The 22,379-nt window shown below is 36.5% G+C and overlaps 1 protein-coding gene and 1 long non-coding RNA gene across 2 annotated transcripts; both read left to right on the top strand.

Annotated features, from left to right (window-relative positions):
- The first annotated feature begins 1,377 nt into the window (after positions 1 to 1,377).
- On the top strand, positions 1,378 to 2,791 carry LOC137723155 (uncharacterized). The gene is made up of 2 exons (XM_068462328.2): positions 1,378 to 1,482; positions 1,797 to 2,791. The coding sequence occupies exon 2, from the start codon at positions 1,828 to 1,830 to the stop codon at positions 2,557 to 2,559; it is 732 nt and encodes a 243-aa protein (XP_068318429.1). The 5' UTR covers positions 1,378 to 1,482; positions 1,797 to 1,827; the 3' UTR covers positions 2,560 to 2,791.
- Positions 2,792 to 3,613: 822 nt separating this feature from the next.
- Positions 3,614 to 4,376, top strand: LOC148697412 (uncharacterized). The gene is made up of 3 exons (XR_015961556.1): positions 3,614 to 3,726; positions 3,861 to 3,905; positions 4,029 to 4,376. It is a non-coding gene; the product is annotated as an uncharacterized LOC148697412 (long non-coding RNA).
- The last annotated feature ends 18,003 nt before the right edge of the window (positions 4,377 to 22,379 follow it).

Raw genomic sequence — 22,379 nt, forward strand, 5'->3', positions numbered from 1 at the left:
TGAATTGATTACTTTTGGATGGAATTTCATAAGTTGTGGATTCAATTTGTTTAACCGTTTGAATGAATATGACGCTAGAATATAAGTGAGTTTCACCTAATAGTTACGAACTTATATTCACAAGTAGTGGAGGTTGCTTATAAACAATCGCGTTAAACGAATTCTTGGCATAAGTTTCATGCGTATTCCATAGTAACGAATGCCTCGTCAATGTTTATGATTTCCGTTGAACTTAATGATCTTTGTTGAATGTCTCTATCATGCGTATTCCATAGTTAGGGACTTTGATTAAGAATAAATTGGTTGTAATGCGTATTCCATTCAATCCAACGAATCTAGGGAAATCTGAAAGTTAATGTAAGTAGACCTAATTAACTTGGAGCATTGAGTTTCATAATTTATCGAAAGACCAACCGAAAATCAATCTTGTATTGCAAGTGTAACATGTGTGGAGAAGAACCCCTTAGCTATTCCATCATCCATATTTTTATCACATTCATATTTACATTTTGCCTTTAATTATATTCTGTCTTTTTAATTTAATATCGTCCAACCACAATTCCCCCCCCTATTTTGTTAAGTCTTAATCATTCGTATTTGTTTTACTTTTGTATCTTTAAGCTTTTGGAGTCATAAACAATTGCAAATTCGTCTAAATTAAGTTCTAGCTTCTATTTGAGTCAATTTGATTGTTTTAGACAATTTGAGTTTTTCAAAGCCATTCTGAGTCATAGTAGTCTTGTTAAGAGTATTTTAATTTAGTTTTTATGTTTTTAAGTCAATTTAGAAGGTTTTAGCAAGCCCTCCTAATCCCCGGTCTAGAACGATCCCTCACTTATCCATTCTACTACAATTGTCAAACGAGGGTTTAATTTGAGTGTCAAGTAAATCTCGCATCAGATGACAATCGATATGTGAAGACAATCTGGGAAATCAAAGGCTCTGAAATCAATACCATATTTCATGTGCCTTTTACTGATTGTGGACCCAGCAGCCGAACCAGGATAAAATCGGAGAAAATCCCATAGGTCCTGATCTAGCTAAATCCCTCTCTCACTCAGTCCAAACCCGTACCTCCCATCTCTCTCCAATCCGTCAGTCCCTCTGTCTCCCTCCTCTCCTCCCCCCAACAACCCTCTGATCGACGCATCAGCCACAGGACACCCACCCGCATGTCCCTCCCGAAATCCCGGCGAACCTCTCCCTCTCAACCCTTCTGTCGCCCTTCCCTCTCTCTCCACGAGTCAAAGCCCAGATCCAGCCCAAAGAGCGAAGACCCGTTCTTAAGCCCAGTGGCAATCTTGTAAATTAATCGAAATTTGGGCTGAAATCAGCCGGGTGGCAAACTCGTAAATAAAATAAAATGAAATCCAACGAAAGTATAAATAACGCACAACCGAACCTCGCTGGAGAAGGCGAGGGCCCTTTTACGCTTCTGAGAACATTATCGCTTCTGGGATTTTCCCGGTTGAAGTAGAAACTGTAAGTTATTATCGTCTCTGGTTTTGCTTCGATTTATACATGTTAAGTTTTCTTATCATATTCCTATTTCTTCGATTTGCACAATTCACCAGTTGTATTTAGTTGCAGCAAAACCCTAATTTCTATTTAATTTGGATTTTCCAATTTCGTCTTAAATTCACCAGTTCTAATAAATTCACTAATTTACCTTGAAATCGTCTTTCTTTTGCATACCTATGATTGGAAGACCCAATTCCACAGAGGCCTCTGAAACCCTAAAATTTAACCCCTTCTTTTGTGAAAGGCCGAATGATGGTTTTACATATTCTACGCAGGTGAGTGTACAATTGGAGTTTAAAATTTGTGATGGGAGGTCATGGAGGTTTGAATATTCTGCCTCAGAAGCGGTGGAATGTGTACAACTTCGATAACAGAGAGAAGGTACGGCAGGACGAAGAGGCTGCGGCCAAAGAGGAGCAGCTCAAGCGTGAACAGTCACGAAAGCGGGATGCTGAGTTTCGCCTTGAACAGCTCCGGACTGCTCGTGGCCTGGCTCCGGTGAGCCAAGGGAAGGAGGAGCCTGCTGCAATGGAATCAAACCCTGCTGCAGTGGATTCGAAGTCTGCTGCAGTAGGGTCGAAGTCTGCTGCAGTGGAATCAAAGCCTGGTCATATTAATCTCTTCGAAGGGATTAAATTTTTTTATCCTACTAAGGGGTTGGAGAATGAGGGAGGAGAGGGTAAAGATGGATTTAAGAAAAATAAGAAGATGAAGAAAGAGGAGGCGAAGCCGAGGGTTGTGACAGCAGAAGATGAAAAGTATAGGTTGGGTTATGGAGTTGCTGGCAAAGGAGTTAAGTTGCCTTGGTACCTTGACAGGCTGAGTGCGGATGCAAATGAAGAGAGTGCCAAAGATGATGAATCGTCAAGAGCAGATAAAGAGAAGAAGAACAAGAGTGGGAAGAAGACATTGGAGGAATTGAGAGAAGAACGGTTGGAAAGGGAGAAGCGAGAGAAGGAAAGGGAACGGACCCTGATACTGAACAAGAGCCGAAAAGATGGAGCTGCTTTTAAGGATAGAGGGTTTTATAGGAGGTGAGTTTACACTCTTGCAGTTAAATAGACATGAAGTTTGATGTTTTGATTTCAATTGTATTTTGTACTCTGTATAATGAAATGTTTTGGTAAGTAATGTTTTAGATGATGTATATATGGCGGTTACGTTTTGAATTGGTAAGATGATGTTATTGCTGTGTCTATGATGGTGTTACCATGATGTTGTAATATACAGTGGAATGATATCCTGCAAATGACAGTATGTTAAGATCTCACATCTCCTGGTTGAAAAAGTTATGTATAGTTGAGAAAAATCCAAGAACCTTCTGAGAATGGTTTTTGCTTTTTTCCCGTTGCACCTTGTTATCGATATCGAAGGGTTCACAGTGAAATTTTATGATTCATACAGCCAGCCGACACAACTTAATATTGAAAAGGCTTGGTTGTACCAAACATTAAACTTTTCAAACATTACGTTAAATGACTAAAAACCCAAGAAAGTATTTAATTTTGAAATACTATAATACAAGAATATAGTATTTAATGTTAAATGACTAAAAACCCAAGAATCTTCTGAGAATTGTTTTTGCTTTTTTCCGGTTGCACCTTGTTATCGAAGGGTTCACGGTGAAATTTTATGATTCATACAGCCAGCCGACACAACTTAATGTTGAAAAGGCTTGGTTGTGGTTGTTGTCGTGATTTTTAGCCTTGTCTTCTCCTTCTACGTTCCTCATTTTGTTTTTGTTTCTTGGTTCCCTTTTGATTTATTTAATCCTAAGGCTACATGAAATGAGGAGTGTAGGGGGAGAGAGGGATCGTAAATCACTTACCTTTATTAAAGTAAATGAGTTAAGCATGTGCAATTCTGTGGTCAAAGCAGATTGCGAGTTGCAATTGTGCTTGTATTTGGTTCATACGGAAGCCTATTGATCCGAACTACTTGTGGTGAAATCGAAAACTCGTATATACAGGGATGACGAACAATCACCGTATAAAAAGATTGGGAAATTTGAAAAAATAACCAAAATTTGGACATCATATAGAATTATAGCTACCCTTTTAAGTTTAAGATAATTATAATCAATAGTTGATACAAAAATACTAGTATACCCTTAGAATGAGGTCTACTTTTATTTGCCAAAAAGCAAGACGCCATTGCGGGTGAAGAAATTGATCCAACCGCCAGCCGTCGTCGCCACCATCTCCAGTAAGTAGCATGTCCGCAGAACTCTCGATTTTTCATTTTCATTTCGTATTTATGTCTATCTGTACACATCTCTTTCAGAAAAAATCTGTTTACTTTGTCGATTTCACTGAGGTTTTTGTGAAATTTGTTGATAGTGGCAGTGAAGCTACACTCTTTCATGTCTCCTCCGTTCGGTTAAGGTATTCCTGATTAATCATTCCATCATTAGTAGATTTCAAAGCTTTTAGATTTGTGAGTTTCTGCCTCCTAAGATCACACGTCTCACTTTTACTCTAACATGGTGACGAACTTGGAAATCCAAGCTGCTTGCATCGAGGTTCTCTTTTCATCGGTGTACCATCTGAAAGCAGCAGTTCTTCCTTAATCGACTGATCTTCTTGAAGTCTCATTAAAAGCACTTAGAAAAGGTCGGAGAAGGTATTGGACACAATTTTAATTTATTAGTTACTCTCTTTATGCCTTAGCATTAATGATCAAATGCTGAACGGACGACATATGTTGTTCTTCAGAAAAAATGACAGGTGCAGTTTTTTTTTTTTTTATGGTTAAGAGTGAGGAAGTTTATAGTGATTAAGGGCATATAAGTACTTTCATATCATTTTTTTGGTTATAATTATCATTTTCTGGTTATAATGATCATAAACTTTAAAGAGTGGCTATAATTCTATATGAGATCCAAATTTTGATTACGTTTTCAAATTTCCCATAAAGACCAACACAAAACGTAGTCCTAGTGACGTAATCAAATACATCCAACAGATAAAGACATACACAAAACGTGGTCCTAGTGACCTAGTTCGTGTAATAGATGTTTACCACATGTTTAACAAGTGAACCACATGCTCAATAGATGTTTTGACACAGGATGAATTGGTGAGAAAATAGTCTATTGTACGATTAGGCCCTCATAGAAACCTTACCCGACCACACGGGGAGAAACATGGTTGAAGGATAAAGAGGTCTCCACAACCAAATACATAGACATCAAGGCTAAGACAATTGAACATTTATCCGGCAGAAGCATTATCCTGGACACAACTCATAAGCCACGGTGACTCTTCTTGGATCCAAAATGATAAGGCCCTCTCACGAAGAATATCTAACAATCCAGTTTGCAACTCCATTGCTTTGCGAGGAACGACATGGATAGGGACAGCTAAGGGAAAGCCACGAGGTTATGAGACGAGCCACGAGGTTATGAGACGGACCACGAGGTTATTTGACATGCAATTGTCTTTACTCTCCACCTGGTTAGAGCAATTCCACTCCTAAAAAGTCTCATAGGCTATAGGCAATTCAATCCCTCCAACAATAACTGCTTTTAGTGAACACTAACTGTCCAAGTGTATCTCCACCCCTGAACTGAATAGCGCAAACTATTGGTATTAAAATATTATTATTATTTCTTTTATATAAAATAGTAAAAGATAATTTTATTTTTAATTTTCGGATAATAATAAAAGATCGGTTGAAACTGTTACATCCCACATCACCTAAGGGAGTGGATCTTGTAAGCCTTATATATATATTCCCATTTTTACCTAGCACGAGGCCTTTTGTGAACTCACTGGCTTCGAGTTCCATCAAAACTCCGAAGTTAAGCGAGTTCGGGCGAGAGCATTCCCAGGATAGGTGATCTATTGGGAAGTTGCTCATGAGTTCCCAGAAACAAAACCGTGAGGGCGTGGTCGGGGCTCAAAGCAGACAATATCGTGCTACGGTGAAATCGAGCCCGGGTTGTGGTGGGGGGCCGAGCCGGGATGTGACAAAAACCATTTGAAAATATTGAAATGTGGTGTAAGGTGGAAGAACATGGTTACGTATTTATAGTGTCCATCAAACTTTGGAATTGCAAGTTGCACATAGCTGTTTTCAGTTGCCATGTCGTTGCTGTTGCACGTTGAACGAGCTAATGTGTTTCAAGCTTTGATCTGGCCCCCTGGTGGTTCTTTGATACCAAATGTTAGAAACAAGAGATGTTTGATAAGAACGTAAATGGGTGTTTGATATTGCACTAAAAATTGGGAGAATTTCTCTTATTGAATACAAGAATATTAACAGCATTAAGGGCTAGTTTGGTATTGCTGTGAGAATAAACCGTTGTAAAATAAAGTTGTTAAGTGTTTGGTAAATTTATTTATTTATTTATTTATTTTGTAAAAGTGCTTTTAATTAAAAAAAGCAGTGTCTGAGTGTTTGGTAGATTTTTATATAAATTGTTTTGAATATGTTAAATGACTAAAAAGAATATAGTATTTAATGTGATGTAGTAATTGTCAAATACAATAATAAAGATCAAAGATTATAATTTTGTAAAATATGTGGGGGTGTACTTGTCATTTGAAAAGTTCATTAAATGAGCATTTTTTAGAAGCATGGTAGACTCTGTTTTTGCTTTTCTATGTTTTTCTACTTTCATTGGCAACAATTTTTTAAAAAACACTTTTTTTTGTTTGTTTTACCTGTGACAACCCGTCCCTAATTTTCCATGTAATTTCTTTCCTGATTGTGTAAAATGACGATTATGCTTTTGTTTGGCATAGTGGAACCTAATGTGGACGTTGTTATTTCGGCTTTTAATTTATTTTTTCTATTATCGTAATTAAATAGTACTCGTTATTACGGACGCATGAGTGCGAACTGGACTCGAATCGGATTTGTAACGAAGAAGTTATGCTTAGTTAAAGTGTGTTAGCAACGGGTAAAATTGTACACACGTGTGATAATTATTTAGTGTTGGGAACACTGTTTTTGATAAGGTGAGATAGATTTTGTGTACTTTAAAATTGTACAAAATATGATTCCCTCTCTTTAAAAACTGGTCCCGTGACCTTAACACACCCACCAATCAGCTTTTCCCCTTACTTCTCTCACCCAATCAGAAACCTTCTCTCTTGTCCAATCAGAAGTTTTCCCTCTCTGTCTCTCTCTTTTCTTTAGTTCATGCCGAGTCTCTCTCTTTTTTCTACAACAACAAAGAACCATCATCAAACCTCACGGATCGAACCTCAAATCACCACCATCGTACTTGTCTCATCTTCACGAGTCCATCCGTACGAGCCAATTAAAAAAATGATCGAGTTTTGAGCTTCCAACTCAGAGCTCCGACTCGGGTGTAGGTTCTCCCGCGACTTTCTGTTCGAGTTGCAAGGTCTTGGAAGGTCTAGAAGCAACTACATAACTCCCTGAGGTCCCTAGCCTAAGTTTGAAGTCAAGCCAACATGTAAACACGCGACTTTGGGACGTTTGATATAGGGCCGAGATCTTCGAGGCATTTTTAGTCCATTTCCGTTCACTTTTTTGGACTTTTAAACGATACAATCTTGTTATTCTCTTCTTGAGCTTCATTTTCATATAAAGTATGTTAAAAATAGTTGTGAACTGAGGAAGTTATGAAGTTTTAAAGTTTTTACAAAATCCGATCAAAATTTTCCAGATTCCGGCGAACTGACTGTAGAAGAGGTTTACTGGAGAAGGAGGAATTTGCCGTTAAAGTTAACAAAATATTCTGACTCCATTAAGGTAACGCCGTTAACTGACGTCGTTATTTTTAACTGAGTATTCCGTCAAATCTGACAAAATATTCCCTGGGGATCTGCTAGAGCATGCAGGTGTGTGGCCTACGCTTGGGCGCGTATGTGGCCGCGAGCTGGTGGCATGTGGTGGTGTGTGAGGGTGCATACTGCCTGGTGGCGGCGCTTGGTTGACATGTACGGGTTTGTGACGTCGAGTAGAACATTTTTGTATATTTAAACCCTTTGTTTGAGCAAACTACGGGGGATTTTCCTAGTCTTTTCATGTATGTTCTAATTAATGTTTCACATATAGGAGAGAATTATCCCGAGGAAGTATGAGGTCAAGCAAGGCTTGGAGGCTACGACCCGACCACGTATCAGTGAGTGGGCAGTTGTTTTTATATATATTATATATAAAGTTTTATACTTTCCACAAATGCTTTTAGATTAATATTATGCCTATCAGGCCATGTTATATTTCATTTTAAAAGTGCTATTAAATTGTTGAGATTTATAAATTGTCATGGCATGTTCATATACATTTTACTTGCTCATCATTCCTGGTTGCACTGGTGTAGTACTTGCCCCGGACCAGGGCTAGGGCTTTGCATGTATGTTCACATTGCACCGTACGCTCACCTTGGATCCATTGTAGGTTCCAGTCCTATCCCAGGTTACAATAGGCAACTAGGACTCATATGTGATGCGCCTAACACCAGTCTTCATGTGATTGTAGTACTAGAGCGTATATTATGATTACACCCAGTCCTGTTCATGTCAGAATCCCTTTGCATGAACTTGTGTTTTAACAAAGATTGATGAGCACTTGATTTTCTTATGCCACAGTTGGGATATTATGATTTGTGTATTTATTGAATTATTGTTGAATTATCTTTGATTTCATACTTATACGTAGTTGATAGGAGCATATTTATGCGACTTTGTTAGTTTAATTCCTTGTATTTAGTGAGTTAGTTTCTAGTTATTTTAGTATTTTAAGCTATTTTCGTGTATTTGTGCGTTCAATTGGCTAAAGTGGCAAGAAAGTGCAATTTGGAGCATTTTGGAGTAGTTTTGGGCTTGGAATGGATAGCACATGCATAGAGCAAGGTGGATGGATGAAATTGAAGTTCAAGAAGGGCTAGGAATATGCTAAAGAGTTGAAGAAATTAATTCAAGACTTGGAAGACAAGGAATCAGCTACAAAGAAGGAAACATGAGTCAAACTTCCTTATTTTGACTTAGTCAATCCTAGTATTTTCCTACTTATGTTCCAACTACCAAGAGGATTCCAAATCACATTAGGACACTTAAATATATGTTCTAGAAGACTTAGTCCTATTTCCTAGTCCTTGCCGCACCAATTCTCCCTTTCCCTTTCCCTTGTTGTGCAAGGCACCACCTTTCCTCTTTCCAATTCCTTGCCGCAACTTTCCTACCCTTTTCTCTCTGGGATTCTGAATTTAATTACCCTTTTTCCTTGAGGATTTGGAGTCCAATTCTTTTTGAAAACATTTAATTAATGCCTTACCCTTTTCTCCCTTTAATTATATGTTTCTGCCGCAAGAAAAGAGGGGAGCCCTTCACCATTCAACCATTCAGCCATTCATCCTTTCCACACACACATCCGTGCCATACATTCATCCTTCCATCACCATATTTCGAACCACCTATCCATCATAACCCAATATCATACACACACACCTTGTGCCTGATAGGAGCATATTTCGGCGACTTAGCTAGCTTATTCTTGTGCATTTGTGCTATTATTTCCTAGTTAATGTCGTATTACAACTCAATTTCGTGTGTTTGTAGGTCCTAAGGGGTAAAGTACCAGGAAAGTGCATTTTGGAGCAATTTTGGACACTATGTGGATAGCTTGCATATGGGCCAACATGGATAGACGAATTTGGACTTCAAGAGGCTAGAAATGTGATAAGAAGAGGAAGGACCTAAGCTAAAGACAAAGTGGATAAGGAAGTAGCTCAAAAGAGGAAACCCTGTCCAAAACCTTATCCAACATTATCCAAAACGTTATCCAAACCTTATCTCATCTTATCCTATCCAAATCTTATCATGTCTTAATCCTAGTTGCAAGGGGACCTAAATAGATAATTCTAGAACCTATTTCTAGAAGCATCATTTTCTAGAAGGCCCAAATCAGCCACAAAACTCATTCTTTCTAGAAACCCTACAAAGGTGGCGCATCAAACCCTTTTAGAAGGCCTTGCCTTGCCTTGCAAGCCATTCCACCCTTGCCCTCACTTGTGCCGCACCTTCCTAGGCCTAATTCCTTTTGGATTCTGATTTCTAGGGCCTAATTCTTGTTGGATTTGGGTTACACAAGCCTTATAGGAAACTAAGTGGGCCAAACCCCCTCCTAGGTGGATTTGATCACCCTTGGCCGAACCCTAGGGCCCTAGTCCACTAAATCTGTTAAGTGTAACCCTAATCTACTTAACCCTAGGACTATATAAACATAAAATCAGCCAAAATTTCGTACCACCCTTTATGCTATTCAGAAACCTTGTGCCGCAACCCCTATTCTCCATTCTTCAACCTCCATACACCTCCATACACCTCCATACACATCTGCCGCACCCCTACCACCATAATCAGCCATCCTCCATCCCTCTAAACAAGAGCACACCATTCAAAACCCCCAAATCCACCACACACACCTTGTGTCGCAGCAAGGAGGAGGAAGAGAAGCCTAGCCGTGCATGCCATTCATCCTGGAATTGCTGAAACGTTTAGGTGTAATCTTTCTTATGATTTCAATGTTTAAATTCAATAATCTTTGTTTTACAAGCATGAGGAACTAATCCCCTTTTGGCTAGGGGGAATTTCGAAACCATGGCTATATTTGCATGATGATTTGATTACTTTCAGTTGTGATGTCATGAATGGTGAATTCAATTTACTTATCTGTTTTAATTAAAACTTGTTTATGTATATGAATTGAGAGTGCACACTTGATTTGCATGCATAAATCTGATGCTAGGGTATAAGGAAACTTCACCTAATCGTTGGGAACTTATATTCATGAGTAGTTAAGATTGTTGGTCACAATTATGTTAAGTAAATTCTTGGCATAAGTATCATGCGCTTTCATAGTTACGAATGCCTCGTCAACACCTATGATTTCCATAGAACCTAATGATCTTTGATTGTTTTTCTATTATGCGCTTTCATATAGTGAACTTTTAAGGAATAATTTGATTGCAATGCACTAATTCCATTCAATTCAATGACCTAAGGGAAATCTGAGAGTAATTTAAGCATACCTAATTAACTTGGGGTGTTGAGGTTCATAATTCATTGAATAAGCAACTGGAGATTGTGTTGTATGCAAGTATGCCATATGTGGAGAAAAACCTCCTAGCCATCTCACCATCCACTTAATTCCATCAAATTCGTCCAAATCTGCCCAGTTTACATTATTGTTTTGTTTGTTTGATTTTCGTCCAAAACCAAATCGCCAATTGTCTTAGAGTGTCTAATTGGTTCAAATATGTTTTAGATTGTGTTTTTAAGAGTTTTGGGTCAAGTTAGAACCAATTTTCGTCCAAGTTTGTGTTTAGGCTCAAAACTGCCCAGTTTGTGTTTTTAGGCAGTTTTGGGTGTTTTTAGCTTATTTTGAGTCTTGTGAACTTGTTTGGAGTCTTTTTAAGTTGAGTTAAGTGTTTTAAAGGTTAGTTTTATTTATTTGAGTTAGTTTAAAGTGTTTAGCAATCCCTCCTAATCCCCGGTGTAAGAACGATCCCTACTTATTTATATGCTACAATTGTCAAAAGAGGGTTAATTTGTGTGTTAAGTTAATTTTCACATCAGTGCTGTAGATTTGCAAAGAGAAAGGAAGGAAGACCCCTTGGAGCCATGCCTGCCATTCAAGATTGGATTGTTAGAACGTTCTTAGGTGTATTCAATCTTTTGTTTTCAATGTTTAATTTAAGTTTTCTTTGTTTGATTGCGAACATGAGGAACTAATTTCGTTTTGGCTAGAGGAGAATTCAAAGCCATGAACATATATGTGATATGAATTGATTTCATCCAATTATTGTTTCATAAAACATAAATGTGATTTTCTTAACTGCTTGATTGATAACTTATTCTTATATGTTGATTAAGGATGCATACTTAGTTTGCATGCATGAATTTGATGCTAAAATATAAGGGATTTTTCACCTAAACGTTATGAACTTAGATTTGCAAGTAGTGGAGGTCGCTAGTCACGATCGTGTTAAGTAAAATTCATGGCAGGAGTATCATGTTGTTCATAGTTACGAATGCCTTGTCAATGCTCATGATTTTCACAAAGCTTAATGATCTTTGATTGTATCTCTATTATGCTGTTTCTTGTAGGGAACTATTGAAGAATAATTTGGTTGCCGATGCGTATTCCATCCAATTCAATGACTTAAGGAAAATCTGAGGGTTAATTAGTGCTGTTCACAGTTAATCTGAGGCATTGTCATTCATGGTTTATTGGAATAATAATTGGAAATTGATTTGTATGCATATGTGTCATGTGTGGAGAAGAACCCTCTAGCTAGCCTATGAACCATCAATTCACCCAAATTCATCTCTTTACTTAGTTTCTGCAATTTGCATGCTTTTACTTTAAATTCATCAAAAACCCAATCCCCTTTACTTTGTTGTGTCATATTAGTTAGAATTTGTCCTAATTTGTGTTTTTGAATGTTTTTTTTTAAAATCAATTCAATTTTCGTCCAAAGTAGGTCCTAGTGTCTGTTTTGAGTCTTTTTTATTGTTTTGTGTAGTTTTTAGTTTAATTAGCTTATTTTGAGTCATATAAGTCTAGTTAAGAGTCTTAGAGTCTAGTTTTCTATTTTTAAGTTTGGTTTTGTGTTTTTAAGTCAGTTTAGAGTAGATTAGCAATCCCTTCTAATCTCTGGCCTAGAACGATCCTTACTTACATCTTTACTACAATTGTCAATAAGAGGATTTAATTTGAGTGCTATTATAAATCACATCAGTAGTATGATTTTTTTGGAAACTATACTTGTCTTACAATGAGGGGTTAGCATGTTCAGAAAATAAATGTGTTTCATAAACCTTTGTTTTTGCCCACTCACACCTTCTATTTTTCGCCCCTCCAGGACTTAGTAGCTAATTCTCTGTGGCGTATGAGGGATCTCTGGCGATTCTGACATTCCAGATAGGAGCATATTTATGTGACTTAGTTAGCTTGTTCTTGTGCATTTGTGTTGTTATTTCTTAGTTAATGTAGTAATTCAAGTTATTTTCGTGTGTTTGTAGGTCCAAAGGGTTAAAGTACCAAGAAAGTGCATTTTGGTGCCATTTTCGGCACTAAATGGATAGCTTGTATATGGAGCAAGGTGGATGGATGAATTTGGAGTCAAAAGAGGCTAGGAACATGCTACAAATCAGAAAAGGAAAGTTCAAGACAAAGAAGATAAGGAAAGAGTAAGAAATATGGAAACTTATCCTAACAACCTTATCTTATCCAAACCTTATCCTATCTTATCCTAACCTAATCTTGTTCCACCTTAATCCTAGCTGCAAGTGGACCTAAAAACAAGATTTCTAGAAGTCTTATCTGACCCTAAAAGGGTGCCGCACCCTTCCCCCTTTTATCTCTTCTAGAAAACCCAAAATCAGCCACAAAACACCTAGTTTCTAGAAGGCCCAATTTTGGACGAATTTCCTAAACCTTTTTCCTTTTGGATTCTGATTTATTAGGCCTTATTCATTGTGGATTTGCGTTATATAAATCATTTTCTGAAATTAATTGGGCCAAACACCCTCCTAAGTGGATTTAATGACTTGTGCCGAAACCTAGGGCCCTAATCCTTAAAAATCTGCTAAGTTGTAACCCTAATCTAATTAACCCTAGGGTTGGCTGAATTATATATTGATATTTTCAGCCACAAATTCGGAGGAGCCCCTTATGCCATTCAGAAAATCCTTGCCGCAACCTTCCACCCTAATTCTCCATCATTCATTCACTCCATACACCTCCATCTACAACCTGCCGCACCCTTCCACCCTAATCAGCCATTATTCATCATCCTAAGCAAGAATACATCATTCAAAACCCCCAAAACCACCACCCACACCAAGTGTCGCAGCAAGGAAGAAGGAGGAGAGCCCTTAAACGTGCATGCCATTCGACTTGGAGTTGCTGGAATGTTTTAGGTGTAATCTTTCTTGTGTTTCAATGTTTAAATTCAAGAATCTTTAATTTGTGAGTATGAGGAACTAATCCCCTCTTAGCTAGGGGGGATTTCAAAACCATGGCTATATTTGCATTATGATTTGATTACTTCCAGTTGTGATTTCATGAATTGTGAATTCAATTTACTTATCTATTTGAATTAAAACTTGTTTGTGTATGTGGGTTGAGAGTGCACACTTAATTTGCATGCATAAATCTGATGCTAGGATATAAGGAAGCTTCACCTAATCGTTGTGAACTTATATTCATAAGTAGTAAAGGTTGTTAGTCACAATCATATTAAGTAAATTCTTGGCATAAGTATCATGCGCTTTCATAGTTACGAACGCCTCGTCAACACTTATGATTCTCATAGAAATTAATGATCTTTGATTGTTTCTCTATTATGTGCTTTCATGTAGGGAACTTTTGAGGAATAATTTGATTGCAATGCGCTAATTCCATTCAATTCAATGACTTAAGAGAAATCTGAGGGTTAATTTAAGCGTACCTAATTAACTTGGGGTGTTGAGGTTCATGGTTCATTGAAAAAGCAACTGGAGATTGTTTTGTATGCAAGTATGTCATGTGTGGAGAAAGACCTCCTAACTAGCCCATCATCCATCTATTTCCACCAAATTCGTGCAAATCTGCCTAGTTTTAGTTCTTGTTTTGTTTACTTTATTTTCGTCGAAAACAAAATCCCCCTTTATTTTAGAGTTCTAACTAGTTAGAATCTGTTTTAGATTGTGTTTTCAAGTGTTTTGATTCAAGTTAAAACTAAAATTCGTCCAAAATTGTGTTTAGAGTCAAATCTGCCCAGTTTGTGTTTTTAGGCAGTTTTGAGTGTTTTTAGCTTATTTTGAGTCTTGTGAACTTGTTTTGAGTCTTTTAAGTTTAGTTAAGTGTTTTAAAGCTTAATTTTATCTATTTGAGTCAGTTTAAAGTGTTTAAAGTGTTTTAGCAATCCCTCCTAATCCCCGGTTTAAGAACGATCCATACTTACATATATACTACAATTGTCAAAAGAGAGTTTAATTTGTGTGTTAAGTTAATTTTCGCATCAATTCCCCAAAATAAGTGCAGGAGCTTATTTCCGATTGTGTAATAAGTACCTTAACTAGATTCGAGTACTCTACGTATGTCATATTGTCATCTATGCTCTGACTACTTATGTTTTATGGGTTCTTCCCACTATTGCACACTCTCTTTAATAGGTTAAATAAATGCTAGCTTTGGTTTAGATTTGTCCACATTTTATACATCACTTTCCTTTTGGTTACATCACCTTCGGGTGTCGGCCAGCATGGCTCGATCTCGGTTGGGGTGTGTCATTACCAATCACATTTAATGTTCCAGATTTTTTAATAACCCTTTTTTTTTTTTTTTTTAAAGCACCACAATCCCAAACCGACCCTAAATAGGCTTACAAAGAAACTGAAATTGAAAACAAAACAGCCCACATTTAACAACCCTAATTATGTGGTACATGACTAAAGTTTAAGTCAAACTAAACTACTTGTCCCTCGAGAGTAGCGATTATTAACCACTACTTGAAACAAACCCTAAAAACTAGGAAACTCTAACAACTTCAACACTCGAAGTAGGGAATGAGGGGTGACGCATTAGGCTTTGTCTTTATTGAAATTACACAATCACCTTCAATTAACGGGTGTTAACAGGTGATAACAAGTTTCGCAAGTATACCAAAATGACCCGTTATTTAACGATTAAGTAACAGGTTCATCATTAATGACCCGACCCTTTATGCATCCACCCAAGTAGATTGAGTAGGGTCTACCGGTTGAATCTAAAATACCAGGTCTAGCCTAAAGTATTATAGCAATTAATCGTATTTTCTAGGTTATAGTTTTATTTGCAAATATGTTATAACAAAATATTTTCATGTACGTCTAGTTGTATCTGTTAGGATCCTTAAAATTGTCTTATACATCTTCCTTTGTTTCTTCTAACATATTTAGTCGAAATTGAATTTATTGTTTGCTTTCTTAGTTCATTTGACATGCAAACTGCCTCTACTCTTCAGCTAGGCAGAATAAGAGGGGATGGGGAGGAAAGCAATATCAAACACCAATAAAGTTTAAGAGCATTTTGAAAGAAAATGCCAATTTCTACGTGGGAATTATAATGTTTAAAAAAAGCATTAGAATTTAGTTGGACTAAACTATTTTAAATCAACATGGATTGACATATTTTCTCTTTCTGTCAATTTTGACAGCAATGTCTTTTTTTTTTCTTTTTTTTTTTCTTTTTTCTTTTTTTTTACTAACCATAAAACTCCTCATGTTCAATGGTGGAGTGTAGTGTTCATTTCAAGTGCAAAAATAAGGATAGTATAGTGGCACAAGTAAGAGTGTCAAACCATAGGGACTTACTAGACCTCTCCAAATTACTAGCTTTATGTGAACCCTAACTAAACAATGAAACTAACAAACTGAGTTTGGATTTTGATTTGAGAAGTAAAGTAACTTAAAATGCAAGAGAATATAAATATGAATAATAGAATGATTCATAAACGATGTGAATGGAACTAGGGATACCGATTTCACCATTACAAGCCAATTCCATAAAAATTAAGTCAAAACGCATTCAACTCTCCAATCTGCAACTAGGGTTCATTTTAGTCATTTATGATCATCCATTTGATGTGTGGTTGTGAGCAAGTACTCCTAATCTGCAACCTAGTTGTGATGTTCAACTTAGATTACCAAATAAAAATCCATTAAGAACAAGAAAACTTCAAGGAAGCAAAGAAATCACATGGCAGGTGTATGCATAGTAGTTTCTTCAATCATTCACATGTCTACCAACCTTGATTAAATAATTCATGAGCAGCCCTAATGGTGATCCAACATTAAGATTATCAAGCAAATTAAACTATAAAACCAGTGAATGAAACAAGAACACAGATTCATAGTTTGAATACTTTAACTTAATAACATAGAGTAGTTTTGCAAGGCTACATCGAATTCCCCAACTATGAACTTAATTACACAACATGATTACAAAATATATAAATATCAAGAACAACATGCATGAAATTAAAGTTCATAGAAGAAACCCCCTTGAAGCAATTCTGACGTTGAACTTCTCCAAGAACAGCACGGCTGTGTGGTTTCTTCGGTTGCAACGGATGAGGAAGGGAAATAGGGTTTTGTTTTTGGAAGAAAGGCCAAAGAAAGAGAAGAGAAAGAGCTCTAGGCGACCCCAAGGGGGGCTTGTGTAAAAGTGATCTGAAACCTTAGTATTTATATGCTAAATGGGGCTGCAAGATATTCCAAAGTGATCCCAGAAACTTAACCTTTATTTTGCACGTTTTTGCCTTCCTTGGCACCTCCAAATTAGGCTAGATATCCCAATTCCTTTCCCATTATGTTCCTGGTCTTCTAACAAGCCAAATTCATCTTGGATTCTTTATTTGGGCTTCAAAACAAGTAACAACTTTATTTAGGCTCCAAAACAGGCCACTAAATTTTTCTCCACGTTTCAATAATGCATTGCTCCAAAAATGGCATGTTTTCACTTCTTTTACCTTCAAATTGATCCTAAAGTACATGTAACTGCACACTAACACAAAATAAGGTAAAATGCAACCAGTTTAACTCAAAAACATCACAAAGAGGCTAGAAATAGATGGTATAAATGCATGAAATATATGAGTTATCACGGAGCCACCACAAAACTAAGGTGGGCTATAGCCCAGGGAGATTTTCTATAAGGATAGTGCTATATCTATGTACTCATTTTTACTTCTCACACACTTCTCTCAATTTTCATCTGTTGGTGATGTGATATAAAATAGCACACAAACTTAAACCCTTTTATTGTAGTTGTAGTATGAATACGTAGGGATCGTTATAGGTCGGGGATTAGAAGGGATGCTAATCTCTCAATTTTAAACTCTAAAACACTAAACTAGACTCAAAAATAGAAAACTAGACTCTAATGACTCAAAACAGACTAGAATGACTCAAAACAACACAAAACAAACAAATTTGACTCAAAACAGAAACTAAGGGTGACTTTGGACGAATTCTAACTTAACTTGACTCAGAAACACTAATAGAAACATATTTAAACATGTCCTAACTAAGTAAACACGAAATATTAAAGGGGGGGGGGGATTGGTGTTGACGAATTTAAAACTTAAAGAAACAAACTTGCAGAAACTAAATAAAGTGTACGAATTTAGAATGAATTAATGGGTGATAGACTAGCTAGAGGGTCCTTCTCCACACATGACACATATGCTTACAAATTGATTTTCCAATTATTATTTCAATAAACCATGGATGACAATGCCCCAAATTAATTGTGAACTGCACAAATTAACTCTCAGATTTTCCTAATTTCATTGAATTGGACTTAGCACGCAATCAAATTATTCTTATCAAGTTCCCTATATGAACAGCATGATAGAGATACATATCAAAGATCATTAAGTTCTATGAAAATCATAAGCATTGACATGACATTCGTAATTATGAAAAGCATGATACTTTTACCAGGAATTTACTTAACACAATCGTGACTAGCGACCTCCACTACTTGCAAATATAAATTCATAACGATTAGGTGAAAATCCCTTATATTTTAGCATCAAATTCATGCATGCAAACTAAGTGTGCACCCTCAATCAACATACAAGAATAAGTTATCAATCAAGCAGTTAAGCAAATTGCATTCACGGTTCATGAAACAATAACTGGATGTAATCAATTCATATCACATATATGTTCATGGCTTTGAATTCTCCCCTAGCTAAAACGAGTTTAGCTCCTCATGTTCGCAATTAAACAAGTACAATTAAATTTAAACATTGAAAACAAAAGATTGAATACACCTAGAAACACTCCAACAATCCAAAAAATCTTGAATCGCAGGTATGACTCCAAGCTATCCTCTCATTCCTTGCAAAGTTGCGGCACAAAGGTGTTTGTCTCTAAAATTGGGCTATTGTGTGTTGTGGATGGGGTGGTGCGAATTATGGTGAGTTATGGATGAGTGGTCCCTCCTTTGTGTGGCAGAAAACATTTATTTAAAGGGAGAAACCTTAATTAATTTTGGAGAAGGATTTTCCATCCAAATCCACAAGGAAAAAGGCTAATTAAAATCAGAATCCAAGAGGAAAAGGGAAAGAAAGGTGCGGTAGGATCCTAGAGAGAAAGGGGAAGGAGTGCACGGCAAGTGATGCGAAAATTAACTTGACACACAAATTAAACCCTATTGTTGACAATTGTAGTATATATGTAAGTAAGGATCGTTCTAGACCGGAGATTAACTAGGGATGCTAATCAACACATATAAGACTTAAAAACACTAAATTAGACTCTATAGACTCAAAACTGACTCAAAACACTCAAAACAACAACAAACAATCAAAAAGACTCAATTCTAGACCTAACAAGTGATAGGATTAAAAGCACACCACAAAGTAGCACACAAATGTCCTATTGATTTTCCTTATTAACAATAAGATTTGTCAATTGTAGCATATGAAAATAAGGGTCTTTCCCGCAGAAGATTGTTTTATCTAATTACTTAAAATGTCACAAAAACTGGGCTGTTGTCCCTACTGACCAGCCACCGAAAAATAATTATTAGATAGACTTACACTTATCTAAAGTCTACGAAATTTCATATGCAGATACTAGACACACAGAGCTACACTCATACACATTTCCGGAATTTTTGGAGTTGATTTGCTAACAAATTTTAAGTAGTTCACAAATTAAGAAAAACGAGTTAGGGGAATTGCTATCCACCACCAAATAATCATGCAAACATGTTATATTTCATTCAAATTCCTTCTATTTCCGGATGAAGATGCTCAAGTTGGCTCAATGTTAAAACCCAACCTATTACTCTTTCTTATGTAGTATGTTAAGAGAATGACGTTTTCAACTTAACTTAGTCTCTAACATGCAATCTAGAATGGGGTGTTCATAGATTTAACAAGTAGAAATCATTAAGAATGAAAAGAGTTTGAGTCAGCACAAGGCATCGTAAGTACTGGCGTTGTCTTACTTATCCTAGAAATTGGTTCACATGTTAATCGCAATTAACAAGTACTACTCTAGAACATATGTAGGTCCTCATTTGACAAGGGCAGGCACACACATATTCATAGCATTAGAATCCTAGATATGTTTACTAAGTATGCATCCGTAGAAAACACATAAAGAATTCATCGATGAGACAAGTAGTGAACCAATTTTCATCCAATCATAAAAGTAATTTGATGCGAGATTTACTTGACACTCAAATTAAACCCTCGTTTGACAATTGTAGTACAATGGATAAGTGAGGGATCGTTCTAGACCGGGGATTAGGAGGGCTTGCTAAAACCTTCTAAATTGACTTAAAAACATAAAAACTAAATTAAAATACTCTTAACAAGACTACTATGACTCAGAATGGCTTTGAAAAACTCAAATTGTCTAAAACAATCAAATTGACTCAAATAGAAGCTAGAACTTGATTTAGACGAATTTGCAATTGTTTATGACTCCAAAAGCTTAAAGATACAAAAATAAAACAAATACGAATGATTAAGACTTAACAAAATAGGGGGGGGGAAATTGTGGTTGGACGATATTAAATTAAAAAGACAGAATATAATTAAAGGCAAAATGTAAATATGAATGTGATAAAAATATGGATGATGGAATAGCCAAGGGGTTCTTCTCCACACATGTTACACTTGCAAACAAAATTGATTCTCAGTTGGTCTTTCGATAAGTTGTGAAACTCAATGCTCCAAGTTAATTAGATCCGCTTAGATTAACTTTCAGATTTCCCTAAATTCGTTGGATTGAATGGAATACGCATTACAACCAAATTATTCTTAATCAAAGTCCCTAACTATGGAATACGCATGATAGAGACATTTAACCAAGATCATTAAGTTCAACGGAAATCATAAACATCGACGAGGCATTCGTTACTATGGAATACGCATGAAACTTATGCCAAGAATTCGTTTAATGCGATTGTTTATAAGCAACCTCTACTACTTGTGAATATAAGTTCATAACGATTAGATGAAATTCACTTATATTCTAGCGTCATATTTATGCATGAAAATTAAGCTTGCAATCTCAATGAACATACATAAATAAGTTATCAATCAAACAGTTAAACGAATTGAATCCACAACTTATGAAATTCCAACCAAACGTAATCAATTCAAAATGCAAATATAAACATAGTTTCGAATCACCCCCTAGCTAAAGGGGGTTTAGTTCCTCATAACTTTGAAATCAAAGAAACACCTAAACATTCCAACAACTCAAACGTGAATTGTATGAACGTTTAGGCACTCTTCTCTTCCCTTCTCATACGTACAAAACAAAGAGAATTAAATTTAAACTTTGAAATCAAAGAAACACCTAAACATTCCAACAACTCAAACTTGAATTGTATGAACGTTTAAGCACTCTTTTCTTCCTCGTTGTTGTAGCACAAAGTCTAAGGTGAGCTTAAGGGCTTTAGGTGTATGTGGAATGGAGTAGGGAGTGGTTGGAGATGGAAGAATGAAGAGAAAATATGCAGAAAATGAAGTGGGACTCACGGCAATGGAATGGTATTTGTGTTGTGTGAAGTGTTGTGAATGGAAATATGAGATATGAATTGAATGAATGAATGCTAGGGTATTTATAGGGGTAGTGGAGGGAACATATGGCTATTTGTTTAAGCATTTGTGTGGAGGAATGATGGAAAAACAGCTAGGACACATGTGAAAACTGGAATTGCACAAGGGGAGCAAAGGGAACCCACGGCATTGAGTGTTTGTTTGATGATGATGCATGTGATGGATGATTTGTTTGTTGGTTAAAGCTTGTGAGTGAATGATTAAAGATGCATGTGGATGAATTATACAATGGAAAAGTATGGGAGTGACACTAGGTTGAATGATGATGAGTGCATGTGAGTTGAAATGCATGTGGAATGAAGATGGAGAAGGTGGTGTAATGATGCATGGTTGTAGTTTAGGGTGTTGAATATGGATTTGCATGGCTTTTGAAGTGATTGTGGGTTTTGGAATTGGAAGGAAATGCATGGCCTTGGGGTTGGTTTAAGAGAGAATGGGCTAGGCCCTTTGTTTTATGTCCAAAGTGAATACAAGGTCTTCAAATTCGTCCAACACTTTGGCTCCAATCATATGCTATCCATTCCAAGCCCAATTTTGCTCCAAAATGCTCCAAAATGCATCATTTTGCTCCCTTAGCCATATGAACCTAAAAACACACGAAAATGGCTTAATCTACTAAAACAACTATGAATTAACAACAAAGATGCACGAAAACAAGCTAAGTAAGTCGCCTAAATATGCTCCTATCAAACTCCCCCACACTTATCTTTTGCTAGTCCTCTAGCAAAACAGAAAAACAAAACAAAACCTAAACCTTCCAACAATTGTCTTAGGGATTTCCAATGCACATGACATGTTAAAAATCATCATTCTCACAGATTTTAGTCATCTTCACACTTAAGTACATTCTTAATCATAGTCACCACATACTATTTCACAATTAGGCATTTAAAACCATGTTTTGAATGTAGTAACATGCCTTAGAGAATTTGCTCAAATCCTTACAAGATATGCACTCGTTTTTCACACAGATTTTCTGACTACACTCCCTACACTAGGTATATGTGAGAAGATTGATGTAAACATGAAAGATTAGTATCTCACATATGTTATAACAAAGAAAGCATTTTCTGGATTTACGATAATGACATGAATATGATCTCATGAATGGAATGCTACTACTTAGAATGAGAACCAGTGATTCCATAAGCTCATATCAATTTCAAACTCCGCAAATTGAAACACATAACACTCAAGATAGAAGTTGAGGGATGTAACGGGGCTAAGGGTAATGGTTTAACAAAGAAAGGTAGAGTACACA

This window comes from Pyrus communis, chromosome 4, assembly GCF_041283825.1.
Source record: "Pyrus communis isolate YQ-2024b chromosome 4, ASM4128382v1, whole genome shotgun sequence".
NCBI lineage: Eukaryota > Viridiplantae > Streptophyta > Magnoliopsida > Rosales > Rosaceae > Pyrus > Pyrus communis.

What these genes read in the sequence shown, in the direction of transcription:
- LOC137723155 (XM_068462328.2), top strand. Translation starts at nt 1,828, where the DNA reads ATGGGAGGTCATGGAGGTTTGAATATTCTGCCTCAGAAGCGGTGGAAT.